The sequence below is a fragment of the Bombus pyrosoma genome, linkage group LG15, assembly GCF_014825855.1.
Source record: "Bombus pyrosoma isolate SC7728 linkage group LG15, ASM1482585v1, whole genome shotgun sequence".
Taxonomy (NCBI): domain Eukaryota; kingdom Metazoa; phylum Arthropoda; class Insecta; order Hymenoptera; family Apidae; genus Bombus; species Bombus pyrosoma.
The window spans coordinates 3434087-3461338 of NC_057784.1; the positions used below are offsets into that span (position 1 = coordinate 3434087).

Below are 27252 nucleotides of genomic sequence, written 5' to 3' on the forward strand. Positions count from 1 at the left end.
GGTTCGTTGTATCACTTCAGAACGTGCCAGGGAATGAGTAACACCCTCGCTCATCGACGGTGCGCACCAGACTGAGATCAAGTAGCGGACTTTCGGAGATCAAGCAACGGTCTGCAACTGCAACGTGAAAAAGTTGAGGAGAAGAGTGGGGAACATAGGTTGGGAAAGTAAGTAAATACTTGCCACTAACTGCAGTCGTAATCGAAAACAGCAAGTAAAGGAAAATTCTCTTCGATTTAACATCTTGCATTCCTCTCCTGCATTTATCTTACTCGTTTCATTTTTATCGTTCGTTTCTTCAAAATGTTCTTACATCTGATCGTCGATGTCATCGGTATCATCGCCATAAATTACAAAAATTAGATATTCTGTATACGAAATCTTTTGATGCTTGTTTCATTTGCGATTAAGTTAGGAGATCCAGCGCAATTATAGGAAATCTGAAATTGGCAGGATCGGTAGCTACATATGATAACGCGACCTTCGCCTAGTTACATCATTCGCATTAGAATCGCTCTAATTTTACGGACGCACGGAGAATAATTTACAAGGTGAACCGCCGCAAAGCGACGATATAAACGATATACACATCAACGGGGCATTGAAGGGACGATGACGCTTTAAAAATATAACATTTATTAGACATATTCTGATCTTACAAACAAAACTTCATATGATCATTATTAAATCGTATAGTAAGTAAATAATGCTTTGTTGCAATAAATTAAAAAACTTATAATTTTTTTTATCTAACTTTACCTAATCGTTATCTAACTATCACAGAGGCTTGTGAATTTCAATCGAAACGACAGAGAAAATAATTAAAATGGAAAGAAAAAAAGACCCCCTGCTTCCTTCACCAAAGTGATTGTTCTTTTTCGGAAGAAGTAAAATGCGCGCGTTTAAAATAGAAAATCACATATTATATATAACTGTCACATGTAAATTTCATACCGAAATTAATTTCTGCGACTAATACGGTTCTACAAAGAATAGAGTTGTATTGTTTTCCTCTATCGACTTCGAAAAATGTTAAGAATCGTTAATCTCGTAATCCCATCAACGTGAAACCATAAGAAATGGGCTGAGTAGCGATTCTTGTACGTTTAACTTATATCTGGAATCTCGCGTACTTATATAAGTATACATATATATATATCATTGTAGATATAGATACATATATATTTATTCCATGCACATATATATATATATATATCAATGTATTTGTCAATATATATCAACATATGTATACATATGTGTATATATACATATGTGCTGTATATATATATATATATATAAGTATATCTACAAGGATTTCCGATGATCGTGTTATCATCTCTCATTCGACAACAGAGCCTTGAAGTAAAGTATTTTACATACTGAATAAAATACATGGTAATTCGGTTGGATCGTATCTAGGAACGTTTATTCTAATGGACAAGCGATACGAGCTTTTTAATTTGAATCAACGGAATCTGTCGATGGTCGTCGAAAGTAGTAGAATCTTATAAAATGGAAGAGTAAGCAGAACAAGTGTACGGAAGCTTGAACATAGCTTATGCTCAAAAAGTATAAAAGCAAGTTGCTTACGCGCGAATATTCATCGTTCTAAGCTAAACGTAATGATAACGAATCAGAGCTCGCAAAATAATATAGTTTAGAGCTCTTTTCGCGGTAAAATTTTTTATTATCTCCGGCAAATTATATCTTTGTCGAGAAACGTTTAAAGTATCTCGTACGAGAGTTTTGCAATTTGAGCAACTTTCAAGAAACGAAATTTTTTTAGGCAAGATTTTTCAGAGATCGATATCTTACGATTTTAAATTTGAGATTCATAACAGTTTATCAGCATGCGTTAGAGCTATGCGTCTTTTCACCTGTCTTCGTTTACTTCGAAGACGTCTCCAGCGTTCGCTTGCGCTCCTTGATCACCAGCGTTTGCCTCGTTACCTTTATCGTTCTGCGAGTTCTCGATTTTGTACAATACATCGTGGCAAAGTGGACAGCGGTCCTGGACGTACAGCCACTTTCGTAAACAAACACTGTGAAAGTAGTGATTACAGCGCGTGATCTTGGCACTTTGCATTTCCTGATAGCAAATAGCACACACATCATCCAACACTCGAAGCTGTTCCGCCTTTGCTTCCGGAAGGGAATTAATCTTATTAACAGCTGATCGACGCTTCATGAACACACTCCATCCGGCTTTCGCCTCACACCATATATTAAAGTAGGCATGAATGCATATCATGATGGCACGAATTGCTCCACCAGATTCAAACACTAAAATCCAAAAGCCGTTGAAGAATAGGACAATACCGAATGCGAATTCGATGGTGTTACCGAAAGATCGTATTATATATACACAGTCGTCGAGTTGCTCCCAGAACACGCTACGGTAAGCATCGATCAGGAAGAGCGAATAGATCGCAAGTGAAACCAACACTTTTACTATTACTTCGATACTAAACACCGATACTGCCAGTAACCAAGTGCTTACGGTATAGTGCGACCAAAGGAATACCAGCAATGATACTGGGAACAGTATTAAAAATGCACAAACTGCCAGAGCGCGAATGTGTCGATGAAGCGCTGGATTATGTGAGGCGCTGAGCGACATCAACAACGGATTGACGATGTTGTGCACGAAATGTAGAACCGCCGTAAACAATAAACAAAAATTACGGCACAGTCTGACCAAACGTTTCTCTCTGTCCAAACTCGTTAGTCCAGTTTGCAGGGCGAGCACGTAAAATAAAATCGCGGATACGGTACCGATACTCTTCTCCTCTTCGTCTTCCGTAAGTAGCACCCATTGAAAGAAACAACCGATGTAATCACAAATAAACGAAATTATGCTAGTCATTCCTAAGACTGCCGTCAAAGTCTCACAGCCATTGACTAATAAACTTCTAAGCATTATGTAGTAGGTGAACGTCTCTTCGCCATAATGATTTCCAAGGATTTGAAACATTTGTCCTCCCACGCGTAACATCCAAAACATGCGTAACACACACGGAATGTTCAATCGAATCCATTCGGTTTCGGCGAGCGCGGACAGACCATAGTTGCTTATGAAATTACGGGCATATTGATAACCCATATAAATTATGTTTATCATGGTGACGCCGTTAAACCAAATGACAAATTTACATACAGCTAACGGAAGAAGTGTTGCGAACACTGGTAGATGATGGAGCACTTGCGTCTGAAAAAACATGTACGTATATTCGATAACGTGCATATAAATGTAAAAATGGAATATTTATGTTTTATGATATCTGAATATAAACTATGAGAAATATAATGTAACATATTATTACATAAATTGTAAGAAATTTATTGTTAATCAAAGTACTCTGTACATACGCATATGCAAAAAATCTATTTTCAAAATGTTAAAACATGCAATTGTTTTAAATCCAAGTACGTCAAAATACATTAACAATTTAAATTAAATCGAAATACATTAAATTCAACTTACCGGGAGCGGACAAATGCCCAAAATCGACGGTGCCATAAAACTCAGTACAAGACATTTTTGCAGAGCTGGGTGTTTTGGTGCAAGATGAATATAACAAAAAATACTAGCTAATAAGCATTGTAATACATAATTCTGGATTATCAGGAAGCCTGGTCCTTCATTTAAAACGTATTTCAAGTTAAGATACAAAATATCATCAAGTATGCTAGTTGTTGATTCATGTGTGCTCACATATGTAATGATAGCTTTCATTGTACTAATATTTGACCAATAGGATATAAATATTGCTCCTACTGATATTAAGTATAGGTATACAATGATAAGATGTTTTGTCCACAACATAAATATACATATTGCAGTAATATATCCTGAAAAGTAAATATTTGACAGTCAACCATTGATTTTTATTTTATTTTGATTCCAGTAAAAATGTAAATAATCATTAGTTCTGTTTGTATTGATTCATGAATGCTTCATCAATTGTATAAAGTTTGCTCCTTTTTACAAATGCAATGACCCACAAGAATTAACCTTGCTACTTTGAATATCGATATGTCATTTTAACACTCCTAATAATCTACATTGCTTTAAGGTTATCTACCAAAAAACACTACTTTTCAACTATATTCTGGCTAATAGACAACTGCAATCAATTTCTGACTAATAAACAACTATAAAATCAGGAAATGTTACACAAATGAAATGCATAACATCGAAGAAAGTCTATAATCTATATAAGATAGTAAGTCTAATTTAACTAATTTTACAAATACTTTGCTTTCATCTTAAATACTTTACTTTGTTTTAACAAATACACATACAGAAAAATATATTAAAATTACTAATAATTAAATATAGAAATCATATGTAGTGTAAATATCTTACCTAAACAGCAGCATAGAAATTTTAATATAATTATGAAATGCATATTGTAAGCAAAGTATTCAAAACCAAATGAATCTAGAAACGAAGTAGATAATATCGAATCCACAATGCTGTCTGATACTTTTGATATTTTAAAATCACGTTCACTACTATGTAGCACAACATTGTCGCTAGATAATCCAAGTCCAATTCTAAGTAGTTCATCTATGATAAATAAAGGTGGAACTCTAATTATAACATCCACAAAGCTGTGCAACTTCTCTCGTATAGATGTATCCATTGTTTCTCAAGTTTCTGCTTTTGTAATACAGATTTCAAAGATGATATTTTGTTCTTAAGAAGTGCAAAAACAATTTTCCCAATGCAATTCTATTTAATTTAGTTGGCTCAATACCTAAATTCAAAATGTCAAAATGTTAAAAATAAATTAATATGTTTTGGTGTGTTCAATAAGCAATTAACGCTAAATTACACGTAAGCTTACCTCCAGAATTATAAAGTTTGTGGTTATCATATTCTCGAAACACACTTGTCTTAGCGAATAACTGGAATAATTTTTGTCATCAAAAATCGACGAAGCCGAGATGGTTCAAGTATTGTGAATTATAATTAGCCAGTAATCAACGAAGGAAAATAACGAAAGAATGATTTAGATACCGAAGATGTAGCAGAAATTCAAACTTTTATAGAATCAATGTATCGAACTCGATCCTGTTTTAATATCATATAACGGAGGTTAAATAATAAAAAATTTGTCGGCTATTCTTTTTCCAAAATTGTTGGTTATAAAATGAAACTAAATCGTTTTGCAGATATTACAAATAGGATTTTACCATCGTGCGAGAATATCGTAACAGCAGACAAACATACGCAAATTTTCGGTTTTCGAATTTCTGTCAAAGATGTTTTTCTTCCTACTCACTTCTATTCGTAATTCTTAATTTATGTTGCTCACCCGCGTCGACAACAACCAAAACACGTAAATCTGACAGCGACGGGATTTAGGCTAAACTACGTTTTTAAAATACGCGTAATTTTCCTCAACATAAAACGCTGTCGCATATACTTTAAAGGTTACAAAGAAACATGCACAAAGAATTTGAACGATTTGATCAGATGGCGCTATATTGCTTTTTCTATATACGTATGTACATACTGTGTGTATGTTTACGTTTAATGTGGTCTGAAAATACGTTATAAATTTATTATTATCATGTATCATTAAATATACGTATCGCGAATATTTGGCTTCAGCAATTAAAGACACATCATCATACAGATATACGTTATACTGTCAACACCTTAAAATAATAAAAAGTATGATCATTGAAGGATTTACAAAATGAAGTCATAACATTTCTTAGAAAATTATAATCATTTCAAGTTCATTATTGCGCGTAATATTATATTCCCGAGATATTATTCCCGAGATAGGCTATGAAGTAAAGTAAACGATACGTGCAAGACTATAATGTTCATTCAAAAGTTAATCTACCAAATCACGTGCTACATATCATCCCATAAATTGCGTCGCTCTTTAGCACTTAAATGTCTATGCGCAGCGCTATGTTATTGCTACTGCTTAGTCTTTCTGCTATTTCTTCAACTGTTAAACAAAATTTTGTTTCAAGTAGAGCTTCTAATCCTTCGATATAAAACGTTAGTACTCAATCGAATCTTAATTTATCGGAAAAATGAAAAACTTTGAAATTTTGAAATTTGGAAACCTAGATTAAAACATGTCCTGCATATACGACAAAAATATCGTTAACGGCATCTTTAATTGTATTGCCTTTTTTAAATTCATACAGCATGCAATGCAAAAATAAATTTCGTTAACGTTCATTATCTTTGATTTCTTTAAAAATAGAAACAAGATACGGACGTTATAAAGTTCAATAAAAAACGACATGATTCAGGGAACTTGATGGAAACGACAGCGACTTAATATACAACGTACATGCATTAGAAAAAAAAAGTATATATATATTTATAATTGTAGATTCAATATTGATAATTTTATTATGCAAATTCATAATTTTATTGTTAATAGTATCATGTACTCTTTATCATTCGCCCGCAAGAATAAAAGATACTAACTTTAATGATGCTTCACTGATAATGAAAGAAGGGGAGGAGTAGGAATAGATTGAAATCAAATTTCAATTGATTCTGGAAGCATACTGATCTCGGATGAAAATAATGGGAATACATTTCTAGCAACATCGAATATATTTCTCTCAGGCATTATATACTGTTTCACATGTAAAACTCATTTTCCTGAAAAAGAAAAAAGAAGAAAGAATACAATAAAAACACCGCGAGAAAATACTAGACTTTGAAGAAAGTCTAAAAATTTATACCGTAACACTAAGATTAAACTAAAATTAGACTAAGATTAGACTAAAATGTTTAGTTTTGTATTTTTTCATGTACACACCTGATATATTCGATGTTTAAATGCATATGTCATTTCTTCCCGAAATAAGATAAATAAATGATTATATCTTTGATCTCCCTCTGTCTCTATACAGGCATGCAACGACACATACGTGCAGAGTACAGAATATTCATACTGTCATCCGTTCAAAACTAGCTACCATGTAACTTATCTATATCTCGGCGCAATGTTCATTCGTTTCTTTGAATTAGTCGAATCTTAATGCGCTTGCATATACTACCGTAATGCTAAATTCTAAAACAAAGTGTCTTTTTTCATTTGTGATCTCTTCTTATAAATCCGCGTCTTCTTCGTCTCTTCTTTACTACGACACCGTTCTAATCACTTACGATAAATCTCATTGACAATGTTTGCGCTCGCAGCATTTAATTCAATTCTACTTCTTTTTATTGTTCCTTTCTCTCTTTTTTTTTTCTGCAAACAAATCAATCGCTATCTCGAATTTGAACTGCCACTCGCTTTTAGTAACGCTGGGCATATTTTGAGGCACATTATACAGTACAAAATAAACTCGACGATCTCAAAGATATTTGAATATTGGTGATGGGTAATCGAACATTTTTGAGATCCGTCCGAGCATTTTTTTTCAGAAGCAATTACGATCAGGTTGAATGGTATAGAGTCAAAATCAGGAGTGAAAATTATTGTTACTCGATTTCGACGTAGTTTTGCTCATTATTCTCATTTATGCTTTACATCATTCTTCTCAAGACTACCTAATATATATGCCTTACGCTTTCTTTCAATTACATCTTCATTCCATGATCTTTTACATTTTTTTCATAGCGTAAAATTCTCGTAAAAATCTGTACCGTGCAAACAGACGTTAAGTAATTTTGAATCCCGAAAAGAATTCGACTGTATTATCCGCAATTTCGTCCGCTGAAAGGATGATGAAGTGTACAATGTAAGATAAACAGTAAAAATGACAGTATTCTTTACGCATAACATTCTATGGCACGATTCTTCTTAACTCGACAATGGATACCATAATCGTTCTTTTTACCTAATTGCGTGCATTAGCGAGAAGAAATAAATTATGGAATTAATAACCGGAGAAAGTATATTTCACGCGACAAGTTACATATAGTCGATCGACGTTACGAAAAATTGTATAGAAACCAACATTGAAACATTACGAGTCCCGCTATTGTAGTTTCGCTTCATCGTACCTCACGCAAGACAGGTAAAAAGACTTTTACGTATTCGCTATAAAAACGCTAAGTATGGACTAATAATACATGGTACTTTAATAAAAATAGAGCTTCAACATTCGGCTAGTAATACAATGACGTTTATTATATCACAACGAGACAGGTCCTGCGTGCCAAAATTCTACTCTGCTCAGTGTACTTCTTTACGTCCTTTACGTCGATTCAGATTGTCCGATGCACGGATGCAGCGATGATACGACCAGTTGTAAGGCATGTTTTTAAATATTCAAAATGTCTTTCTCGAAGGGATCCATACATACGAGATCTAAATCTCATCTCCTCGCATCAAGCAAGCGGATACAAATTGCATTTCCTTTTAAATTAATTTTATACCTAAGTTAGTTTCAATCAATCGGATCCATTGTTGTTTTTTCATAATTTATTATATTTCATTAGTCTCATATTCATTGATCCCGTTAGCAATCGGATTTTACGAAGATTAAAAGATCTAACGGGAGCCCCGGGCTCTTCGTTGCATACTTGGAGTGTTTCGGAATATAACGGTTTTTCCGTAAAATTGTTTACTGCGCGAACAAGTATGGTTCTATTCCGGTATCTCAACACGATCATTTAATTCGCAATCAATTACATCATCATGCTATCTAGCTAACCGAACAGATCAAGTCGTCATCACCGTGACTAAACCTGCATAACAGTTAACAAAACAAACAAGTTACGCAGAGTCCCTATAATAATATCAATAATAATAATAATAATAACTATAATTATAATAATAATAGCAGTAATAATATTAATATTACTTAATTGTAAAAATACGTCTACGTTTTGTTCGAGTATAGAACGAATTTCACGGTTCCATCGCGTATTACTTTTGAAAACAAATTATGATTACAACTTATCGATTATGATTTTGCATTTTTTATTCGTGCGTCTTTTCACCTCCTATCTCTGTGAGTACACAACTGCCTAAATATCGCGTTACAAAGATACTGAGTAATAACCCTGGATTGGTACACAGTTATTACGTTTCATGCATTGTGTCTGCACGTGATTATTTGAAGATGGTTTTTCTTTTTTTCTTTCTCGTTAACATGGGAGTAACACAACTAAATTTCTTAAGCTGTACCATATCAAATGCATTTTTTACCATCTTCTTATTTTTTAATAAGATAAGTTGTATGAAAGCTATGTTGCAAGAAACGTAATAATATGTAATATTTCTTTTTTTAATTAAGTTGAACTTTGAAGTCTAACTCAGAAAATAGCTAATCAAGAATTTCCAGTACCTAAAACTTAATGCTTAAATATTACATCATTTGAATAAGAATGTGATTAGTTTAAACCATTCAAAGCACTTAATTTAAAATAGTTTTTTTTTTATATCACGCGTGTCTATTTTTGGCCATATAGCAGATCTTTCGGAGAATTAAATAAAAATTAAGGATGATTCACGTGTTAAAGTGAATCTCCTGTAATCATTTCCGCACAGCGATCATATATTTGTTTTTTTTTTTTTTATATATAAAATTATATGATTGCTTATATGGTTAGGAAACCTCGAAAGTCGTTTATTTGCCTATGACTCAAGAATTGTTATTTATACACGTGAAAATTATTAACTCTAATTCTCAATCATGTACAATTTAAGTCACCAATGTAAGGTATGTCTCGTTAAAGATAATTTTCGCTATCGAATTTTTTCCATTGATAAAAATGTTTCAATTTTATTCACCTTGATCGCAATCGATAATCCGCGCGTATGTTTCAATCACGCGTGGTTTCGTTCGAATTTCGTCTCTATAAATTCCACAATGTTAACGTTATATTCCGCTAATATATTTTACTCAGCACATATTTAATTTATACATATAAACTCTGCAAGCGCAGCTTACCATCGTCAAATGCACTTTTTAGTTTTATTTTAATTCGTGTACGAAATCGCTGCTTATATGTGTAAGAGTATAAGTGTTAATAAGTTGTCAATAAGAAAAATTAGAAAACCTGTATTCCACTTACAGTTATCGTAAGTTCCTTATATTTCTTGACTGAGTCCTTTCTTTTTCTTATTATTAGAAAGCGGCAACTAACGAATGGTGCTTTACACTCATACTCTTTACTGTTTAAAGTATGCAATGCATTGATGTTCATTTTTCTTCAAAGTTTCACTGAAAGGTGAATTTGTCTTGTTTTCTCATATTTTGACTCGTATCGGCGAATATTTGTTTTTTAACATGCCATGATAAGGGTATTTGATAATATATTTTATTTAAGAAATAAAGACACGAGGATATAGGCCTATTATTTAATATTATCTTTTACTAAGTTATGTATGACAACAAACGACTAATTGAAATAATTGAAAGCTCGGCTTTCATCTTAATGGTAACTGCTGGTATATTTTAAATGCAATTGTTAATAGTTATCAAAATATTTTTACTTTAAAATCAGCAACGAATTTGTTATATAAAGGATAGTTTTCGACACAAAAAAAATTTAATTTTGAAAATGAACTATCTACCGAAAACACAAAATTGTACTACGCGAGAAGTTATGAAAAAGAATACTGGATTGAGAATAAAATAGTAACGAGCTACACATTAATCTCACATCTCTTGGCACATATAATCATCTCTACTTTTAATTTTGCATGTCTAGGCATTTTGGTTGGCAAATAATTTATTAAGCAAAGGTATTATATGCTACACACATGTACCGAGAACACAATTATCGTATCTAGCGACTTTTAATTCTATGCAGTTGATCCTACTAATGCAGTTTCTTTTACAGATACCATTCCATACGTAGAAAAATCACCTATGTTAAAAAGCACTTTAAATTGTACGGTATCAAAATTTCTATGATACAAGCGAACTGAATATATTAATCTTCTATTAAAATATTTAAATAATAACCGCCAACACGAGTCTCTTGATTGATTGAACTGTACATTTTTCTTTGTCAATGGGCAATGATTCCACGTGCATTTTATTTGAACTAGCGGAATTCAATAAATTGGAGAGCTATGCATATGTCTTTGCTTGCATGCATTTATATACATATATACGCGCGACAAGGTGTTACGTGCAATTCTGTATGTCTTTGTGTGTATACATAGTGTGTATGAATATGTGAGCTGTGTGGACGGCGCTACGTACACCACTTTTCGGTCAGTCAACCATTGACATATTAATAGTTGACTTTCGTCAGTATAATTCAGACATCCCTTGTTCCACTGGGATTTTTTAGTTGAACGTGCCTTGCTCACGTCAATATGTACCGTTGAATGATCTGAAAACATGGAAAGCAATTTTTCTTATTATTGTGAATAAAGTTTATATTCTTGTTTGTATTTATAATCTGATACAACGTTGAATAGACATACCTGCATACAGATGTGCTAGAGTTTGTCTTGAAATAGGAAGAGATTATTCGTAGCAGCAACAGCTACTACATTTTCAGATGGATGCCAAGCAGTATGTAGTATCTTCTTATTGAAATCAAGGCAGTCCACGCTAATTTCATCCTTTTTACGTTTACCACCAGTACAAACCTTTAAGTAAATAATATATATTATGGACAATACAATAGTACACAGTACAATACAATAGTAATAGTTTATTAAATATTTTATATAGTTTTTGAAAATTTATACTTACTTTACGTGGTTTTAGAAGTGTTTTTGGTTTGGCAATGTCACGTGCTGCTTCCAATGTGAGATCACGTTTACTTGTACGATCGAATACTCTGAAGAAATTATTGTATGATCCTGTCATAATAGCAGAATCATTACCACTCCAACAACACTCGAATTTGTCAAAGATACAATCATTCTCATATAATGAACATAACTTTGATCTTAGGTATTCATGTACCTATAATAATATAATCGATTAATATTTTGTACTAGATGTATGAAAATTGTATTCTGACTTTTATTACATACAGGGTAACATTCAATGGGTTTTGTTTCCATTTGCAAATCCCACACTTTCACACTGAGGTAGTCTCTACTGATCATATATCTTCCCGAATTACTAAGTTTCACATCACTTATACTCGAAATTATTTCGGAGAAGAAACTTCTGTTTGTTGGATCTTCTGGTTCTTCAAAGAGCTTACTATGTTGGTCACAAAGCGCAGCAGATCTCATGTCACAGAGTCTAATTGTTCCTTTGCTACTACTATACACCAAGACGTTACATTCTGCCGGGTGAAATTCCGCGGCAGTTATTACTTCTGTTAGTTCCTCCATATTAGTTGGCTTAATGTCTACTATATCTGTGTATCATTGTTAAGAAAACAATATACTTTGTTATAATAAATTTATATTCAAGATGTATAAATATAATTCAGAAGTTATAAACCAAAAATAAAATAAATATTAAATGACATAGAAAAAAAAGGATACTAAAACTCTGGTCTGTGATTTCAAGGTGCCAAAGGTTAATTCTAAGATCATCAGCACTGAGGTATGTTTCCTGATCACTGTTAACACTTATACTGTTTATATGATAGGTGTGCGCATTGGCAAATATTCTCCTTGGGGATGCTTCTACCATCAACTCCATTGGTTTTATAGTTGGTACCTAGGTCAAAATACATAAGTATTCAATATATGATAATCAAAATGCACAAGCCTCATAATGTTATGTGCATATTTGAACTCCTTGATCTTCTCTTGAAAATATTTTTGTTAGAAACACAATAGTATAGGGAAAATTATATTTATATAGTTAGAAGTTAGAAAGAAAAACTGTAAAGAGTTAGTTAGAATTTACCACATTATACGTATAATATCACAATAATCTCAATAAAACTCATCAATACTCACCCTCAAGGAAGTGATACAAGCGGGGTCACGAATTGTACCATTTTCTTCTTTTGTATTATAGCCTTCTACTCTTTTATCTCGTTCACTGACTTTCCACAATTTAATTGTTTTATCATTTGTGGAAAGTAGAAAATGTGCTGGATTTTTTCTTTTTAACCACCTAATTTTGTTAATTTTTTCTTCTATCTCTAATGATTTCAGGTAATCGAATTCAGGTTCATGACTTTGAAAGGTGCTGTATACATTGTATTCACCTCTTCGGGGTATACTGTTTTTACTCTAAATAAAGATACAATGTTCTAATTATCTTATGGCCTTAAAAAAATATCCTAAATATTTTTTATTTTTTTCTATCAATTTTCTAAATCTTTCTTCTTTCTACAGACAATGAAACTATTTAAAAAATTTCATAAAACATAAATAAAGTATTCGAGATATTTATTCCTCTCAGTACGTTCAATGATTATCTTTAGAAATTTTCTAAAGATAGAAAAATGTAACATATTGTACAGAACAATCTGGCAATAATCCAATACTAACACATAAATATAATTTTTATTTAAAGGACAAATCTTTCTTTATTGAAAGCTTAAAGATTTTATAGCACATAAGAATTCTATAAATATAAAAGATTCATATTATTACAAATATACTTCAACTTACAACAGGATCCCTCTGAAAAATAACCACCCGACCACCTTTATCTCCTGTTGCAAGAAGATCGCCATCATGGTTAAATTCAACACATGAGATTATATCAGCTAGAACAGAACACAATACAAATAACTACATTAAAATGTTCTGGAATATTTAGAAAATATTTATTTAGAAGTAATTTTAAAAAGAAAAGAAGAGATGGATGAAAGAAGAAAAGAATACATCATAATACTTTATTACTAAATTAACATACTTGTGCAATCACTGAATGAAAATTGATGAGATAATATACACACATAATATATGTGCAACTTCTATTTAGAACTTACCTTCAGTGACATCGTCTTCTAATGTTCCTTTCACCTGTGAAAAACACCACTGTATGTCACCATTACCTAAAACAACATTAAAGAAGTTAAGTCGTTACACAAAAATTTACTTGAAAACAGAAGTATAACAATAAAATTATCAAGTATACAATACAAAATTCCGATTTTCAATACACCATAATGTATTCATTGTTGAACACGTAATACACATATAAAAAAATGTATTACAAAATAGATAAAAATCCCATAATGCTTATCGTTTGAATTACATCATGCGTTTCGAGCGTAGAACAGGTAGATGCACAGTGGTAAAAAGACGCGTAGAGATATATATTCTATAAACGTCCGCGGTTTTTTCTTTCACTTACGATACGCACGAGATTTGATCGAATTATCGGGTAAAAGCAAGAAAAGTGGAGCAAATCGATAAGGATACCGGGGATAAGGAAAGAGAAAAGAATGTAAGAAAAAATAATACCGAGAAAGTTGTGACTGTGAAACGTGATAAAATAAACGTGGAGGGACATGACTGAAGCGATAGCGTGTGTAGGTAGGGTGAAAAAGATAAGTTATAATAAAAACGAGACAAACGAGAAAATATGCGTAAGTAAAGTGAATAAAGGAGAAGCAAGAAAAAAATGAAAGAAAAGTCGAGGGGAAAAAGGTAAAAGTAATCCTACTTGAAGTTTCGGCGCAATCCATCGTGCTTCTAGGCAGTCGCCACCGCCGCCGCCGCTGCCGTCGCCGGCGACGGGCGCATTTGGCCCCGCGCACAGCAAGTATCCAGAGAGTGGGTACGGGTGATTATATTTGAGGATGCGGAATTGACGAAGAAGAACGTTGCGTGCACTGCGAGCGCTGCGGATATACCCGTGAACCCGTGATAGTATCTGGGTCAAGGTTCAGGTTGCCGCGGCGCGGCGAGGCGGCCAGCAGGAGCGACGCACTGTTCGGTTCACGACGCGTCGTAGAAATACAGAGCGACCACGCATAGTAAACCGGTGCTCACGACGCCTTACTTACCGGCCATCTCGCAATTAGAGACACTACGCGACCAGAGAGAGGTTCGCACGCGAGCTCACTCCCGGTGCGAGGTCCAATACCGCCTACTCGACCAGAGATACGCGCGCGCGGCGCGCCACGCCGGCGATCAGGAAACAGGAAACCTTCACGATTGTTTACCACACTCTGCCCAACCTTTTTACCCTGTCACATATTCGTCCTTACTAGTCCGTCACTAATATGAATCCGATCACTAGCTTTCAATGGCGGAATTCACGAACGCATAACCGCACAACACTACTATGGCGTGACGTCACACCACAGTCAGGTTTCGCTATTCCGACAGTAATCGCCATCTTGATTGCGAAAACCGACTGTACACGAACCACTACGAAAACCACCGAACGCCGCCGATCTAACAGCGCCATCTGTGTCGCGCAAAATTTAAATTAAGTTTTGTAAATTCCCTTAAAGATTCACTTTTCCAATAATAATCAAAGTTCACTTGGGAATTACATGATAAGTTACAGTTTGTTGATCTTGATACCAATTTGTAGCTAAAATACTAGATAATACTTTAATATTACATATTTGAAAAGGGAACAAATCATAAATTTCCTAAAAATAGAAGATAAAAGCAGGAAGCTTAACTAATTTTATGATAATCGATATTCTTTAAATAATCCGGGGGATGGTAAAAATTTATGTTTAATCCCAAGATTAAAATGGGATTAATTGACAATCTATTTTAAATTTTAAAATTGCTGTCCTACAAAAGACAAAAGATATAACTTATCATGTTTTTCCCCTATGTTCTTTAATTTTAGGGGGCTCATAACAAAAATGGTCCTTGTTCATGTTTGTCTTTCTCTAGAAAATGAAAGAATGTTCTAATATCTTTGGATCAATACATTCAATTTTTGTTAACAAAATATTCATCGTATTATACAATTACTGTAGGTTTATCTGTAATTGTATCGTAGAACTGCATTTGATTAAGGCATAAAATTGTGAAATTTTGATAAAGATTGTTTTTATAAAATCGTAAAATTTTTATTCGATCATAAGTCAGGATATAGATCATTTCACATAGTGCAATAGAAAATGGAGTAGCTTTGATAAAAAGATTATACATAAAAGTATATCCGTAGATAATTAATTAAGATTGTCTAATTTAAGAGAAACTACTAATCGATGTCGACGATGAAGTTAAGAAAAAATTACCTAGAAGTTTTGATAGTTTCTCATGCACTTCTTCCAAAGAGAAAAACATAGGTACAACCCTGGATAAATGTGCAAAATTCCTGGCTGAGCGAATATCTGACATCGACCAGTCCATTTTTAGCAAAGCCAGAATAAGCTTCTACATAGAAAGATTTCCTTGCTACTTCTCGATTTCACTAATAAAAACTCGAAGAACTTGAAACACTCGGATCATATGCTTTCAAAGTCGAGGCGCGTCATACATTTTCAATGCGTTCCAAAGCACAGAATCGATTACAATTTACTTTAGTAGATCTCTTCGATACATTCTCGATATGGGTCTAACATCCGTCCTGGTTTGAATATTAATACTCTTCTTCCCAGCAGTGGATCGTTCGTCAACCATTTCAACTTTAATATTTCACATTGGAAGCACGATAAGTGTTTTCTTTCCTCTTGCTCGTTAATTTAAAATTAATCATTTGACTAAAAAAATATAAATAGTGTTTGGCAAATATTAATCGCAGGGACAATGACGTTAGTTTTCCCGGCATATTCTAAATTTACAAACTAAACTCGTATGAAGTACTATGTTTTTCACTTTGCTCACAGAAATTTGTAATTCAAAGTGAAGATTGTGGCAGCGCAGACGAGCAAGAGGAAACTTTGGGCGTAGTTTCGAACCGGTACTTCAAAGTAAAGAATTGAAATTCAAATCACAACGTATTTGCCACAAGAGGAGTTGTACGATGAATTTTTATTTAAAAAATTCAACTACACGATCAATAAACGAACGTGTAAAAACTAGGAGCACGCGAATTATTTTCTCATTCACTGTGTCAATAAACGAATTTTTATACTATCCGTTGGTTCGAACAATTAACCGAGGCTCGAATAGATTAAACAAATAAACGTTTCGTACGGCGCAAACGTTTGCAAGTGAAACGACTGTCTCGAACTGGTACGAAAGTGCATAAGCTCGTACGACACACGAAACTCTCGTTGTCGAACGTGTTAGGGGGAGGATGTTAATGAATCTGTAATGAACTCTAACAAGCGTGTAGAGCCGTTGCAACGTTTACCTGGACGCGATATTTGCTATGAATCAGGCGTAAGTGTGTTTTCGAAAAAGTAGACATCACGTGTTCTCGTGAAACGAAACTTTTTTAATATCCCATAAAAGTATCACTTTAATTAACGACTGAAACTGATTTGTAACAATAACAGTTGTATAATAATTCGATTCCAAACTATTCCATTTGAAAATATTAACTGAAATGATCAAAAAATGATTAAATTTTAACACAAAATAACATTTTTTCTCTGTATTATTCCTAAAGTTAAAACGATATAGCGGTTCGAAGTGATTCGTTATTTCTAATCGTTATTTTTTATCCTTGTTTGAAATAAAATTTGTTCAAACCTAGCAGACACTCATTGTTCTTACGAAATTTATAAGCTTCGATTGTGCGATAAGTTTACGCTCGAATGCGTTGAAGATCCGCTCGTATTCAGTATAGATGGTTGTACCTTTTATAGGACGTATTATATATACGAATTTTTTCCACATCTATGGAAAATCGATCGAATCGTGTGTGTGGTCAACAATGTTCAAAATTCATTCACTCTTTTGATATTCCCCAAAACAGAGTGTTGCACCAACAACCAGTTCAACGTGCTGTTTTCAAAAACCGTAACTGTAGATATTAGTTACAAATATTCGTTCTACTCACTATCATCAAGGGAATCGTCACACCTCAAGATATTCTCGATGCTTTGCATCGCTTCTTCGACCAAGGTTCTTTTGAAATCGATATTGTAGTTTCCGACGCTGATATGATCTCGCAAATTCATTCTCTATGACGATCCTTGCAAACCGTTTTCTCAAACGATATTCATCGCGATGAAAACAACATATTGTTATTATCAGGTGACATCGAGTTTACTAACTGACCGCTAAATGTAAACTGTGTTCGAATCGGTTCACATCGATACACTTGTATATGGAAAACAATTATCGACGATCGAACACTCATAACAATCGTATTACCAAAGGCATTCGACGAGCTTTCTTGAAAAAGAGTCCGTAATACAAACTCGTCGAAACGAACAAACTGCGTGTTAGAAGCTTCTTAGTTCTAACTTTTTCAATGTTAATCACCCGCTTGAATTTATAATTGAGACATTGAGAGTAAATGTGGACTCAGCAAAGTAACTGATTTAACTGAGTAACTGATTATCAAAAATAGACACGAGCGCAAGATATTCAGTGCAGCAACTAATTTCCCCATGTTATCTGAATTTGATCTGGAAAAAATGAATTTCACCATTTTCGTTTGATTAATAGAGCTTGGTTGGAATACATTGATCTAATAAACTCACGCGTAGAAAAAATATGGCTTACTCCACTTTTACTCTCAATGTTTCGATTATAACGAACCGTATAGAATCTTGTTCTTATCCATTCTACTTATCTCTATGAAAATTAACGAGCTCCAAATACTAAGCAATTCAATTACGATCGCAACTTATATGCAGCGCGTCTAGGAAACGCATCTATTTATTTCTAAATATTTCGATAAATTTCAAAATCCTATTTAAACGTCGCGACGGGAAAATTTGTTTCTCCACTCTGCTCTACCCCTATCTCTGCTCGAACAGAAATTACTATTCCCAGCCATTACACAAACATTTTAAGGCTCGGAGAGTTAATAATGCGTGGTACTGAAGAGAAGAAAGGGAAGAAGGGCGGGTGATGTAGAAGGAAAATAAAGAACGGAAAAAGATAGAACTCACCGACTCTCTTGTTCACAGCGGTATTGATCATGGAGCCAAGCTTGGTGAGGCTAGACTGCCTCATGATGTTGGAGGGGCTCTTCATCCGTTTTGACGGTGGTACCGGAAGCGGAGCGGTCTTGGACCTTGCCAGGATAGCACCGTTCCGGCAGTTTCCGTTTGGACTGGAGCCGGGGGGCCGCTGGGGCGGTGCCCCCCATAGACCCACCACCCCTGCGTGACGCGTGGTGGTATTTCGCGAACGTCAACTCTTTTCCACCTGTTAACCACGCTATTATTTCTAATCTCAACCTCCACTTTGCCTCAGACGTCACTGGAACAATACAATGATCACGCGAACGATTACTTTTTCGTGTAAATTTATGTAACGTTATTTGTTAGATTAATCAGATTAGCGAATTTCAATCGCCAAGTTTCCATTCACGCTATTGGAGATCGTCGGATTTATTTTTATCGAATCTTCGTTGTTTGTAAATTAGCAACACAGTAGGAAACGGCTGAGCGCTGGTTGATGAGAAATAATGTGACGTATAATCCTAAAATGCGGTGTTAATGCAGGCATTAAAAGTTACTTCGTTTGCTTTGCTAAGGGCAGATTGTTTCGCTTCATCCTTAACATTGCAAATCGCAGTTTGTTATTACGAATCAAAGAGAATATAGAAAATATATTCAAATAGCAGATACAGTACAGAAACTCATTACACAAATAGAAAGTTCAAAAACGATCTCTATGATCCGAGAATAGTAATGTAAAATAGTTGACTTTCTTTGGATTTCATAAAATTGTACCACTTGGATGGAAGAAGAAATAATAAAGAAAAAGTATATCGATCCGATTCTTGACATTCGTTTACGCAAGTGCAATGTACATCCGATAGATTTCAATAACGTAAATCCATTAAAAAAAAAAAAAGTTACGAGTGAAATGTAGCGTCAACTTCGTTCTCTAATGGGATTAATGAACTAACGGAGCTGCACTTCGACTCTCTCGATGTATCTATCAGCGTGTTTCAACAATGTTTACTATCACTGATGGAAATTTTCTTTACGGCGTCGTGTAAGCACCCGTAGTATCTGCAGAACCCGGAAGAAGTTTATGTGAGCGTTCACATGGAGGCCGGTCTTTGTACGCGTCGGCTTTTAATCTCGATTTAAGTGGGATATCACGTTAGCGCGAGGGGCGCAAAACGAGAATGGCAGCGGGGCCAATTGAAAGACGCGTGCGTGAATGCGTCCTTCTTCCGTGTAGGTACACCCTTGAGAGAGTGACGTCTGACGCGCAAATGCGTAAATATTATCAGAGGACCGGTGAAAAGAAAGAAAAGAAGGCAACAGGTAGCCGAACGTGGGTAAACTCATTTGAGCAGTGGCACGAGGGAGGCGCGAATACGACTGCGCAAGGGTTGAAACGGTTCTTTGGTATAGCTCGCGGCTCGTGTCTCCGATTAGATTGAATTCTTCTTCTTCTTCTTCTTCTTCTTCTTACAGATCACGCTTGAGCACTTGCAATTTCATTTAATAATGATGTCATTTGCGACATTGACATCGACGCCAGATGTAGGCGCCAATAGAAGATGCAAAGAATGCGAATAAACAGGCACGTAATTTATGCGAAGATCTGAAACGCAAATGTGACCTTAACCGAAAGAACACGAGCGTAGGTACACCCTTGTTCATAAGTATTGGAACACATATAAAGACTTGTGTAAATTTAAATTATTAAGAAATTCCTGACACGTGCAAAAATGATCTCATTTGAAACGTTGGACTATGAAGAATCTATGATATGAAATAACAGAAAGAAAAATAATTTTAAACGGTTGAACATCCAAACACGTATTAGCACGTTTATGAAAACTTACTTAGACAGATTTGCCAAATCATTAAGAAGTAAGTTATGATCATCGGACTATGAAGCACCGATATTTTGAGACAGTAGAATCAGAAATAATTTCAAATACAAAATATCAAATGATTTCACTCGCAAGCGAATAATTTGCTTATATAAATAAACCAATGCATAGATATTTCGTAGTAACATCCTCTAACCTTCGTGTTGCGCCGGTTGGATCACTGCTACACCGGTATCCTCCTCTATCAGCTTTCTACGTCACGCAGCCTATTAATTCGACGAAATCGACGAACGAGCCCCTCGCGCCGACCTGACGGCGGATGGAAATTGAAATTTGATTAACACCAGTGTCGCTTAACCTCACGTCAAACTTGTACCGACCTCCGGACACTTCGATGACCGAGGATGCTACTGATCACTCGCTAATGTCAATAAAAGAAATGTAAAACAAAGCCGAATGTGACGAATAATACAAGTGTCTTTCATATAAACTACATCATAATCCGATTATGTTCTACGAAGTTGCTATACTTGGCTATTGGTGTCAGTTATACTTGCGTACATATTTACCGTGTCTTAAGTTTGTACCACGAGTTTATTCATGTGGTTGTAGTATTTGCCGTGAGATAAAACCTTTAATTTGGAACGATGACGCGCGCGCACGCGTTTGTGTGTGTGTCTGTTTGAGCATATTCGAAGGTAATACCTTTGTTTTTCACGAACGAATTCTTCGGTAATGAGGCAACCAATTGCACGATGCAACTAAACACTCGAAATACCATTTCACCTTGAGCTATTGAATTTTTTAGTTCTGACACAGAACTAAAATTTACACACGACGAGGATGACGTATAAAAGTAGAGCGAAGACACCTTTAATCCAGAAGTACTGTCTGTGTACTGGAACGAACGCGACAGAATTAATGTACCTACCTTCAGGAATGGGGCAAGGTTAAATCTTTAGCGCTAATCGCTACTGCCGGTTAATCTTGCAATTTAAACGCGTTTAAGGTCATCGAGCTAATCTGCAAGTGGATCAGATTCTCAAACTAAATGATCTGCCCCTCAGTTTTCTACAATACTCCCCGTGATAACGTTCGTTTGAATGAGAAACACAAAAAACTACCCCTAGCTTCATTGGGAACAGGTTGTCTAGCTGGGTACCGAATGAAAATTTAATAACTCGAAAGCGAAAAGAGATAAATTTAACCCTCCAATTTCCCAAGCTCAGACTATAAATACCGTACAGAAAATTTACTTAATTTCTGCCTTTATTGAGACGAAACAACAGGGTTCGAAATACATGTGAAAGTTAAGGATTTAGCAAGGAGGTTGTCTTAAAGCATATATACGATATCTTCTATAGAATTTTTACTAAACATCTTTTACCATATTTCAATACTTTACCAAGAGAGTTTAAAACGATTGAATAATAAATAACCAAAGATCGTATCGGCACTACGATGATTTAACACGCTGAATAAAATTACCCATGCCATATGTATATGTAAAATTGGTTTGTACCTTTCAATTAAAAAGAAAAAGAAGAAGGCAAACGACGTTGAAAGCTACAAATGGTCCCAACTCGATGGCCAAGGACCGTATTTGATCTCGGTCTGACATTTTAAACAATTAAAACCAATTAGTGCTCGCCACTCTGTACACATTTAAAATGCAGAGAACAAAGAATAGAAGTCGTTGAATCCGTTTAACCCGACGCGAATTTTTTTTCGAACGCGCGACAACTTTTTAACATGGCTGAAAAAATCGTTTCACGACTATGGATTGGGAAGAGGATGAGCAAGAGGGGTGATCGCAGACGGGTGGTAGTTCGTTAAACCGGCGAAGTGTGCATGGCAGTGACAGAAGATCCCTGGCGTCTAGCCAGAGAATTTTCCGACTGCTTCTTAAGCTTGAAATTCATTCTTTTTGCGTAGGAAGTTTGTACTATGAGCACGCAACATCTCCCGAGTTCGAAATACTCGTTTATTGCGGTGGTTTCTCGTATATACAACCCTGAGATCGTTACAACAACTTTTCAACAATATCCCGACGTTCAAATTTTTAATTGAGTTTTCTCAAAGACGTTGAACTCGTCCTTTATGGGCGAACTTTATCCCAAGAGGATATTATGCTTATACGCTGACGATTCGAGGAAGAAATACTGTTGGAATTTTGCAAGTAGCTTCGCCGGAAGAGCAACGTGATTTTATTGCGACGTGAAACACGAAATGAACGAATTTCTTGATAAAATTATTTAACGCTGATTCGTAATTCATTCAGGGTCGAATTTTTCTTATTTACAAGAAATATTCCTTGTTGGCCGTTAATAAGAGAAACACATTTCTGGGTAGTTTTAGGTATACTTTTTATTTGACAATTTACGTGCATTCGTTGTATCATTCTTTGATGTTGATGAAAATCCTATCTAAGCATTTTTCTGATCTTCAGTCACGTATCGTTCATCACGCAACTTTATCGCTCGGGTCACTCGTCCCAGGTAACGCAGACATTTCATAAAATTGTAGTGGCGATTTAGGTAGATATAAAATTAAAAGATATAATAATAATAATAAAATAGATATAAAAAATCACGATTGCTTTCGTGTCAACGCTGTAAAAAAGAGAAAATAGCTTTGTCTATATCACGTTTACGATACGAGAGCTGTTCTCTGATTTCATATTTCCCTGTTTTATTCAGCACTTTGTATTTACAAGTTAGCACAAGCTCGAAGGAAAGTTAAAAAGGATAGGTCAAGTTCTTTAAATAAGAGCACTAGATCAACAACGATCTATTTTAGTATCCGAATTAAATGAATCGTTCAAAGAACGCGCGAGAGAAGTCACTTTAATTAGACTCATTGCTCGCGCTGCGGAAATTGAAAGAACGATTCCCTCTTTATATTTGCTGTATTTGATGGGACTTAGCTTTCTCGTACTATTCTATCGGAATATAAAAAGTCTGTGTAAAATTTTATCCTGGATTATACGACGATATTGCACGTGTGTTTAAAAGATGTTACGACTCAAAATAATTTAGTCCTTTTGAGGTGATTAGGTCGTGATAGGTGCTGAAGGAACATTCGAATATATTTAATAATAAATATTTATCAAACGTATATTCTTTGTGTATACTGATGCGCAGAACTCGCGGTTACTAATATCGGTTGCGATTCGCGATTAACAGTTCGACTACTGGTCGATGAATTGTGATGCGATGTGAGTTCGGACGATGATTGCGCGAGATGCCGAAAACTTGGATTGATGATTGACTCGGACCGTAACGACCGTTGTATGACGACCTGTATGTAACGACTGTGTGCTAACGACTCACTTTCTGTCAAGATGCTGCTGCGAAGGAAAACTGTGATGGGGTATGTCTAAGGATGCGAGATCATCGGATTCGTTGAGGAAAGCTTTGGTTCGGAAAGTGAGGGAAATGGACGTCGTTGTTAATTGGTGAATTTTTGTGTTGGTCGTTGGAAAAGAATGCTAACTGCCCTTGAGAGAAAGTTGCTAGCGGGAAGCATCGTACGTGAGAAAAAACAGATCTCTCGTGTCTGCCCGTAGTAAGTGGTAGACTTAGGGACTGGTAAGACAAAGACTATTTGTCCTTTAGCTAAAATAAATCCTAAGATTTATAGCGGGTCCTTAGGCTAGCTGAAAATATTTTGTACGAATGTATCGGCATCTGGCAATCATCTTGTCCGCAGAAACAGGATCTTTGTGTAGCGAGCCACGGGACAGAAACCGTTGGAAAGTTTACTGTCGAGTGCCGCCACACTTTGTTTAAAAAGGAAACACGAAAGGGAGATTTCCAGGGTTAGATGTGGAAAATTACGAAAACAATATTTAGTAATTGTTCCTTGATGCAATGCAAATTAAACGTATACATAATATTTTTGTAAGTTTCTAAATCCTTTAATACTTCTGCAAGCTAACTTTTCGTCTTTCTTGAAAAATTTGTCTGAGCCGTGACACTTTTGAAATACTCGCGCGATATGATACCGCTGAAATAATGAAATTCTAAGGATATCGCGTTTAACCTCTAAGTATCGAACCATCTTTAGTTTCTTGTCCCTTGAACTCTTGATTAAAAACCCTCGGCAAAGAGAACGATGACAATAATGACGGCGTTGCGACGGATGAAAAGGTGGAGACGGCCGACTATAAAGGTTTCCCTACTTTACTTCTCGATTCATGTCGGGCAGAGATCATTTTCGGGGCTTTTTCACCTTTCAATTTTCCATTTTCTAATTGTCATTCCTCTCGACTTGCCGACACCGGCTAATATTCCATAGATATTTATTAATGTCCCTGTTAATGGAACGACAAATCCAATTGCCATTCGTCATTTTTCGAAATCAAAGCAACGAACACAAAAGATATTCGAAGAGTCTGCGCGGATCACTCGAGCATGACAAAACGAATTCCTCTTTTTCACTGCTGGAAAGCAGACACGATCGATAATCGTGCATGTGGAGAGTTTAACCTTTCACTTGGCACCTTTAATTATTACACTGCGACGAGAGGTAATCCAGCTATCGTTAAACGTCTACTCGAGCTCATCGACACGTTGCCTCGTGCTTCTCAACTTCACAAACATCATCGTACGAGCATTGTTATTGCGTGTAATGGACACAGGAAGTGGATTACTACATCTGCTTCTCATAGCTATAAAACATTCCAAAAAAAAGCTGCAATTTTTATACATTGTGGTTAATATGACAATGAAGGAGTTTGATCATGATAATTTGATATTACTCAGCACGAGATTTCAGAGATAACGCGGTCTCTTTCAAACGCCACGTTAACTTTGGTTTATATTCTAGTTGCTATGCAGTGATGTAAAGAAAAATAATTTGATATCGAAATTGATCGACGATTAATAATGGATGTGTATCGAAAAACAACTTATTCCTGTCTGTAACAAAAGAGAATTAGGCTTGAGTTAGGTTTAAAAAATATCAACCTTTCGAGCCAATTACACAAGGCCTTCCTGTACAATGATTTACTGGGTAATAATATAGTTCGTGGATGGACAAATAAAATGGTAAGTTGTAAGTTGTCGATTTTTGCTACGTGAGTGTACTATTTCACTTTCACTGGCAATATTAGTCCAGGTGTTCCAATGCTTACTATGTATGTATGATAATGTACGAGACAATGGTAATATCTTTACTATCGCATAGTCTTTGTTTCCGAGAAAATCGCCATGCCTGTATCGACGAGGTTACCACATCGACATTATTATTCTTATCAGGCTGTTCATATACGTTCTCGTAGCCTTCAAAAGGGGCAAACTGAGAAAGCAAAGGCTACTACTAGTGGTATAATCTTTTCTCACGACCTACTGACTATCACGATAACTCCTACTTACGTACCCGTGGCTCTCCAACAATTTTCACTTAGAGACCAACATAGGAAGACCGCGACGAGTCACATTTCTTATTTTTTACAGGCAAGTAATTGCAAATTTCAACACGTCGTCAATTTTCTTCAAAATTGTCAAAATATTAGAAGATTTTAGTACGTCGAAGGTACTAAAGTATTGCTTGTCTTGATAACTATAACGTTAATTTATTGAAACCAGAAAGAAATACGCTACTTCAACTAAACTTAACAGTTTTGGAATAAATAACGGATAGAAATTATGCCGATGGCCCAGGGACGTTACAGTATATTAGGCTCGTGTTTCACAGACGAATGAATATCCACGATATTTACCGGGATAATCGATATTCGGATAATCGATGTTCTACTGTACTTAGTAGTTCCGCGAGTCAATTTTCGTTCCTCTTCTTAAGTGGAACGATCCAACGGATGAATCGTTCATGTTTCCTTTCATTTTCTATGACATTTAATACCAGGATCCATTCTATGGAGAATGCATTGGCTTACGTTGCATCGGGGTGGAACATGCACATATTAAAAAATAACGAGAATAAAGTAGGAACCCCGAGGCCAACAGACACGAACGTTCTTCTGGAATAGTGGGTCAACGCTCAATGTTAAAGGGATCATAAAAGTGTACCAGTAGGCCATCCTGGTGAATCCTTACTACGGATCGTGTGAGTTTTTGTAGGTTTTCAACAGGCATACACGATTTTATGCGTATCGCGGAAGTCGGTTGTTGGAGCTTCGATCGAATTGCAAATTCGAATAACGACGAAACAACTAAAGAATATGTTTCCTCTTTCAAAGTGTAACTTGAAGAAGGTTGGAGCTACCAACGACCGAAGTATAGAAGTTGAAATCAAAGTGCGAAGTATATAGAAAAATATATTACGCAAGAAGAAAAAAACCGAAAAATACCAAAAATGTCAATGCATAAAATAATATACAATTGGTGTACTATACGTTATTGCATTACTATACTCGTTATTATTAACACTGGAACTACCACACCAGTCAAATTGTCTGGTCTTATAATTTTATTTCAAAATTCCTACTTCATGTTATATTTTTCCCCTGCAATGATGATGACTTTCGCAACGATAACTAAAAGAATAATATAACGAATTTTATTTTGTTTCTTTATGTATTCAAACTGAAAATAACTTTGTATCAAGGCTAAT

The 27252-nt window shown here is 35.2% G+C and overlaps 2 protein-coding genes and 1 long non-coding RNA gene across 11 annotated transcripts in view; 1 reads left to right on the forward strand and 2 right to left on the reverse strand.

Moving 5' to 3' along the window:
• Positions 1–30: 30 nt before the first annotated feature.
• LOC122575753 lies at positions 31–2649 on the forward strand. The gene is made up of 3 exons (XR_006319527.1): positions 31–167; positions 2275–2398; positions 2508–2649. It is a non-coding gene; the product is annotated as an uncharacterized LOC122575753 (long non-coding RNA).
• LOC122575718 (protein TRC8 homolog) lies at positions 620–6444 on the reverse strand. Of its 5 annotated transcripts, none has more exons than XM_043745062.1 (5): positions 5325–6444; positions 4854–4914; positions 4370–4763; positions 3485–3852; positions 620–3208 (listed from the first exon to the last, which is right to left on the reverse strand). In XM_043745062.1, exons 3-5 carry the CDS (start codon positions 4647–4649, stop codon positions 1874–1876), a joined length of 1983 nt encoding a protein of 660 aa, XP_043600997.1. In that variant the 5' UTR covers positions 4650–4763; positions 4854–4914; positions 5325–6444; the 3' UTR covers positions 620–1873. The 5 variants fall into 5 exon arrangements, with proteins under 5 accessions (XP_043600997.1, XP_043600994.1, XP_043600996.1 ...); XM_043745059.1 differs by having other exon boundaries at positions 5292–6444; XM_043745061.1 differs by having other exon boundaries at positions 4854–5080; positions 5292–6444.
• Positions 6445–8907: 2463 nt separating this feature from the next.
• Positions 8908–27252, reverse strand: part of LOC122575724 (protein phosphatase PP2A 55 kDa regulatory subunit) — a 42888-nt gene continuing 24543 nt past the window's right edge. For 2 of the 5 annotated variants that reach the window (XM_043745068.1, XM_043745070.1), the window contains exons 2-10: positions 18824–19136; positions 13823–13888; positions 13500–13597; positions 12837–13115; positions 12414–12591; positions 11949–12283; positions 11662–11877; positions 11388–11555; positions 8908–11293 (exon numbers count right to left, since the gene is read on the reverse strand). In XM_043745068.1, the coding sequence (XP_043601003.1) occupies positions 11403–11555; positions 11662–11877; positions 11949–12283; positions 12414–12591; positions 12837–13115; positions 13500–13597; positions 13823–13888; positions 18824–18908 (1410 nt within the window). In that variant the 5' untranslated portion in view covers positions 18909–19136 and the 3' untranslated portion in view covers positions 8908–11293; positions 11388–11402. Of the gene's footprint in view, positions 11294–11387; positions 11556–11661; positions 11878–11948; positions 12284–12413; positions 12592–12836; positions 13116–13499; positions 13598–13822; positions 13889–14502; positions 15253–16048; positions 16951–18823; positions 19137–20872; positions 21105–27252 lie in introns of those variants that run through there. The other 3 variants (XM_043745069.1, XM_043745073.1, XM_043745071.1) reach the window with 3 other exon arrangements.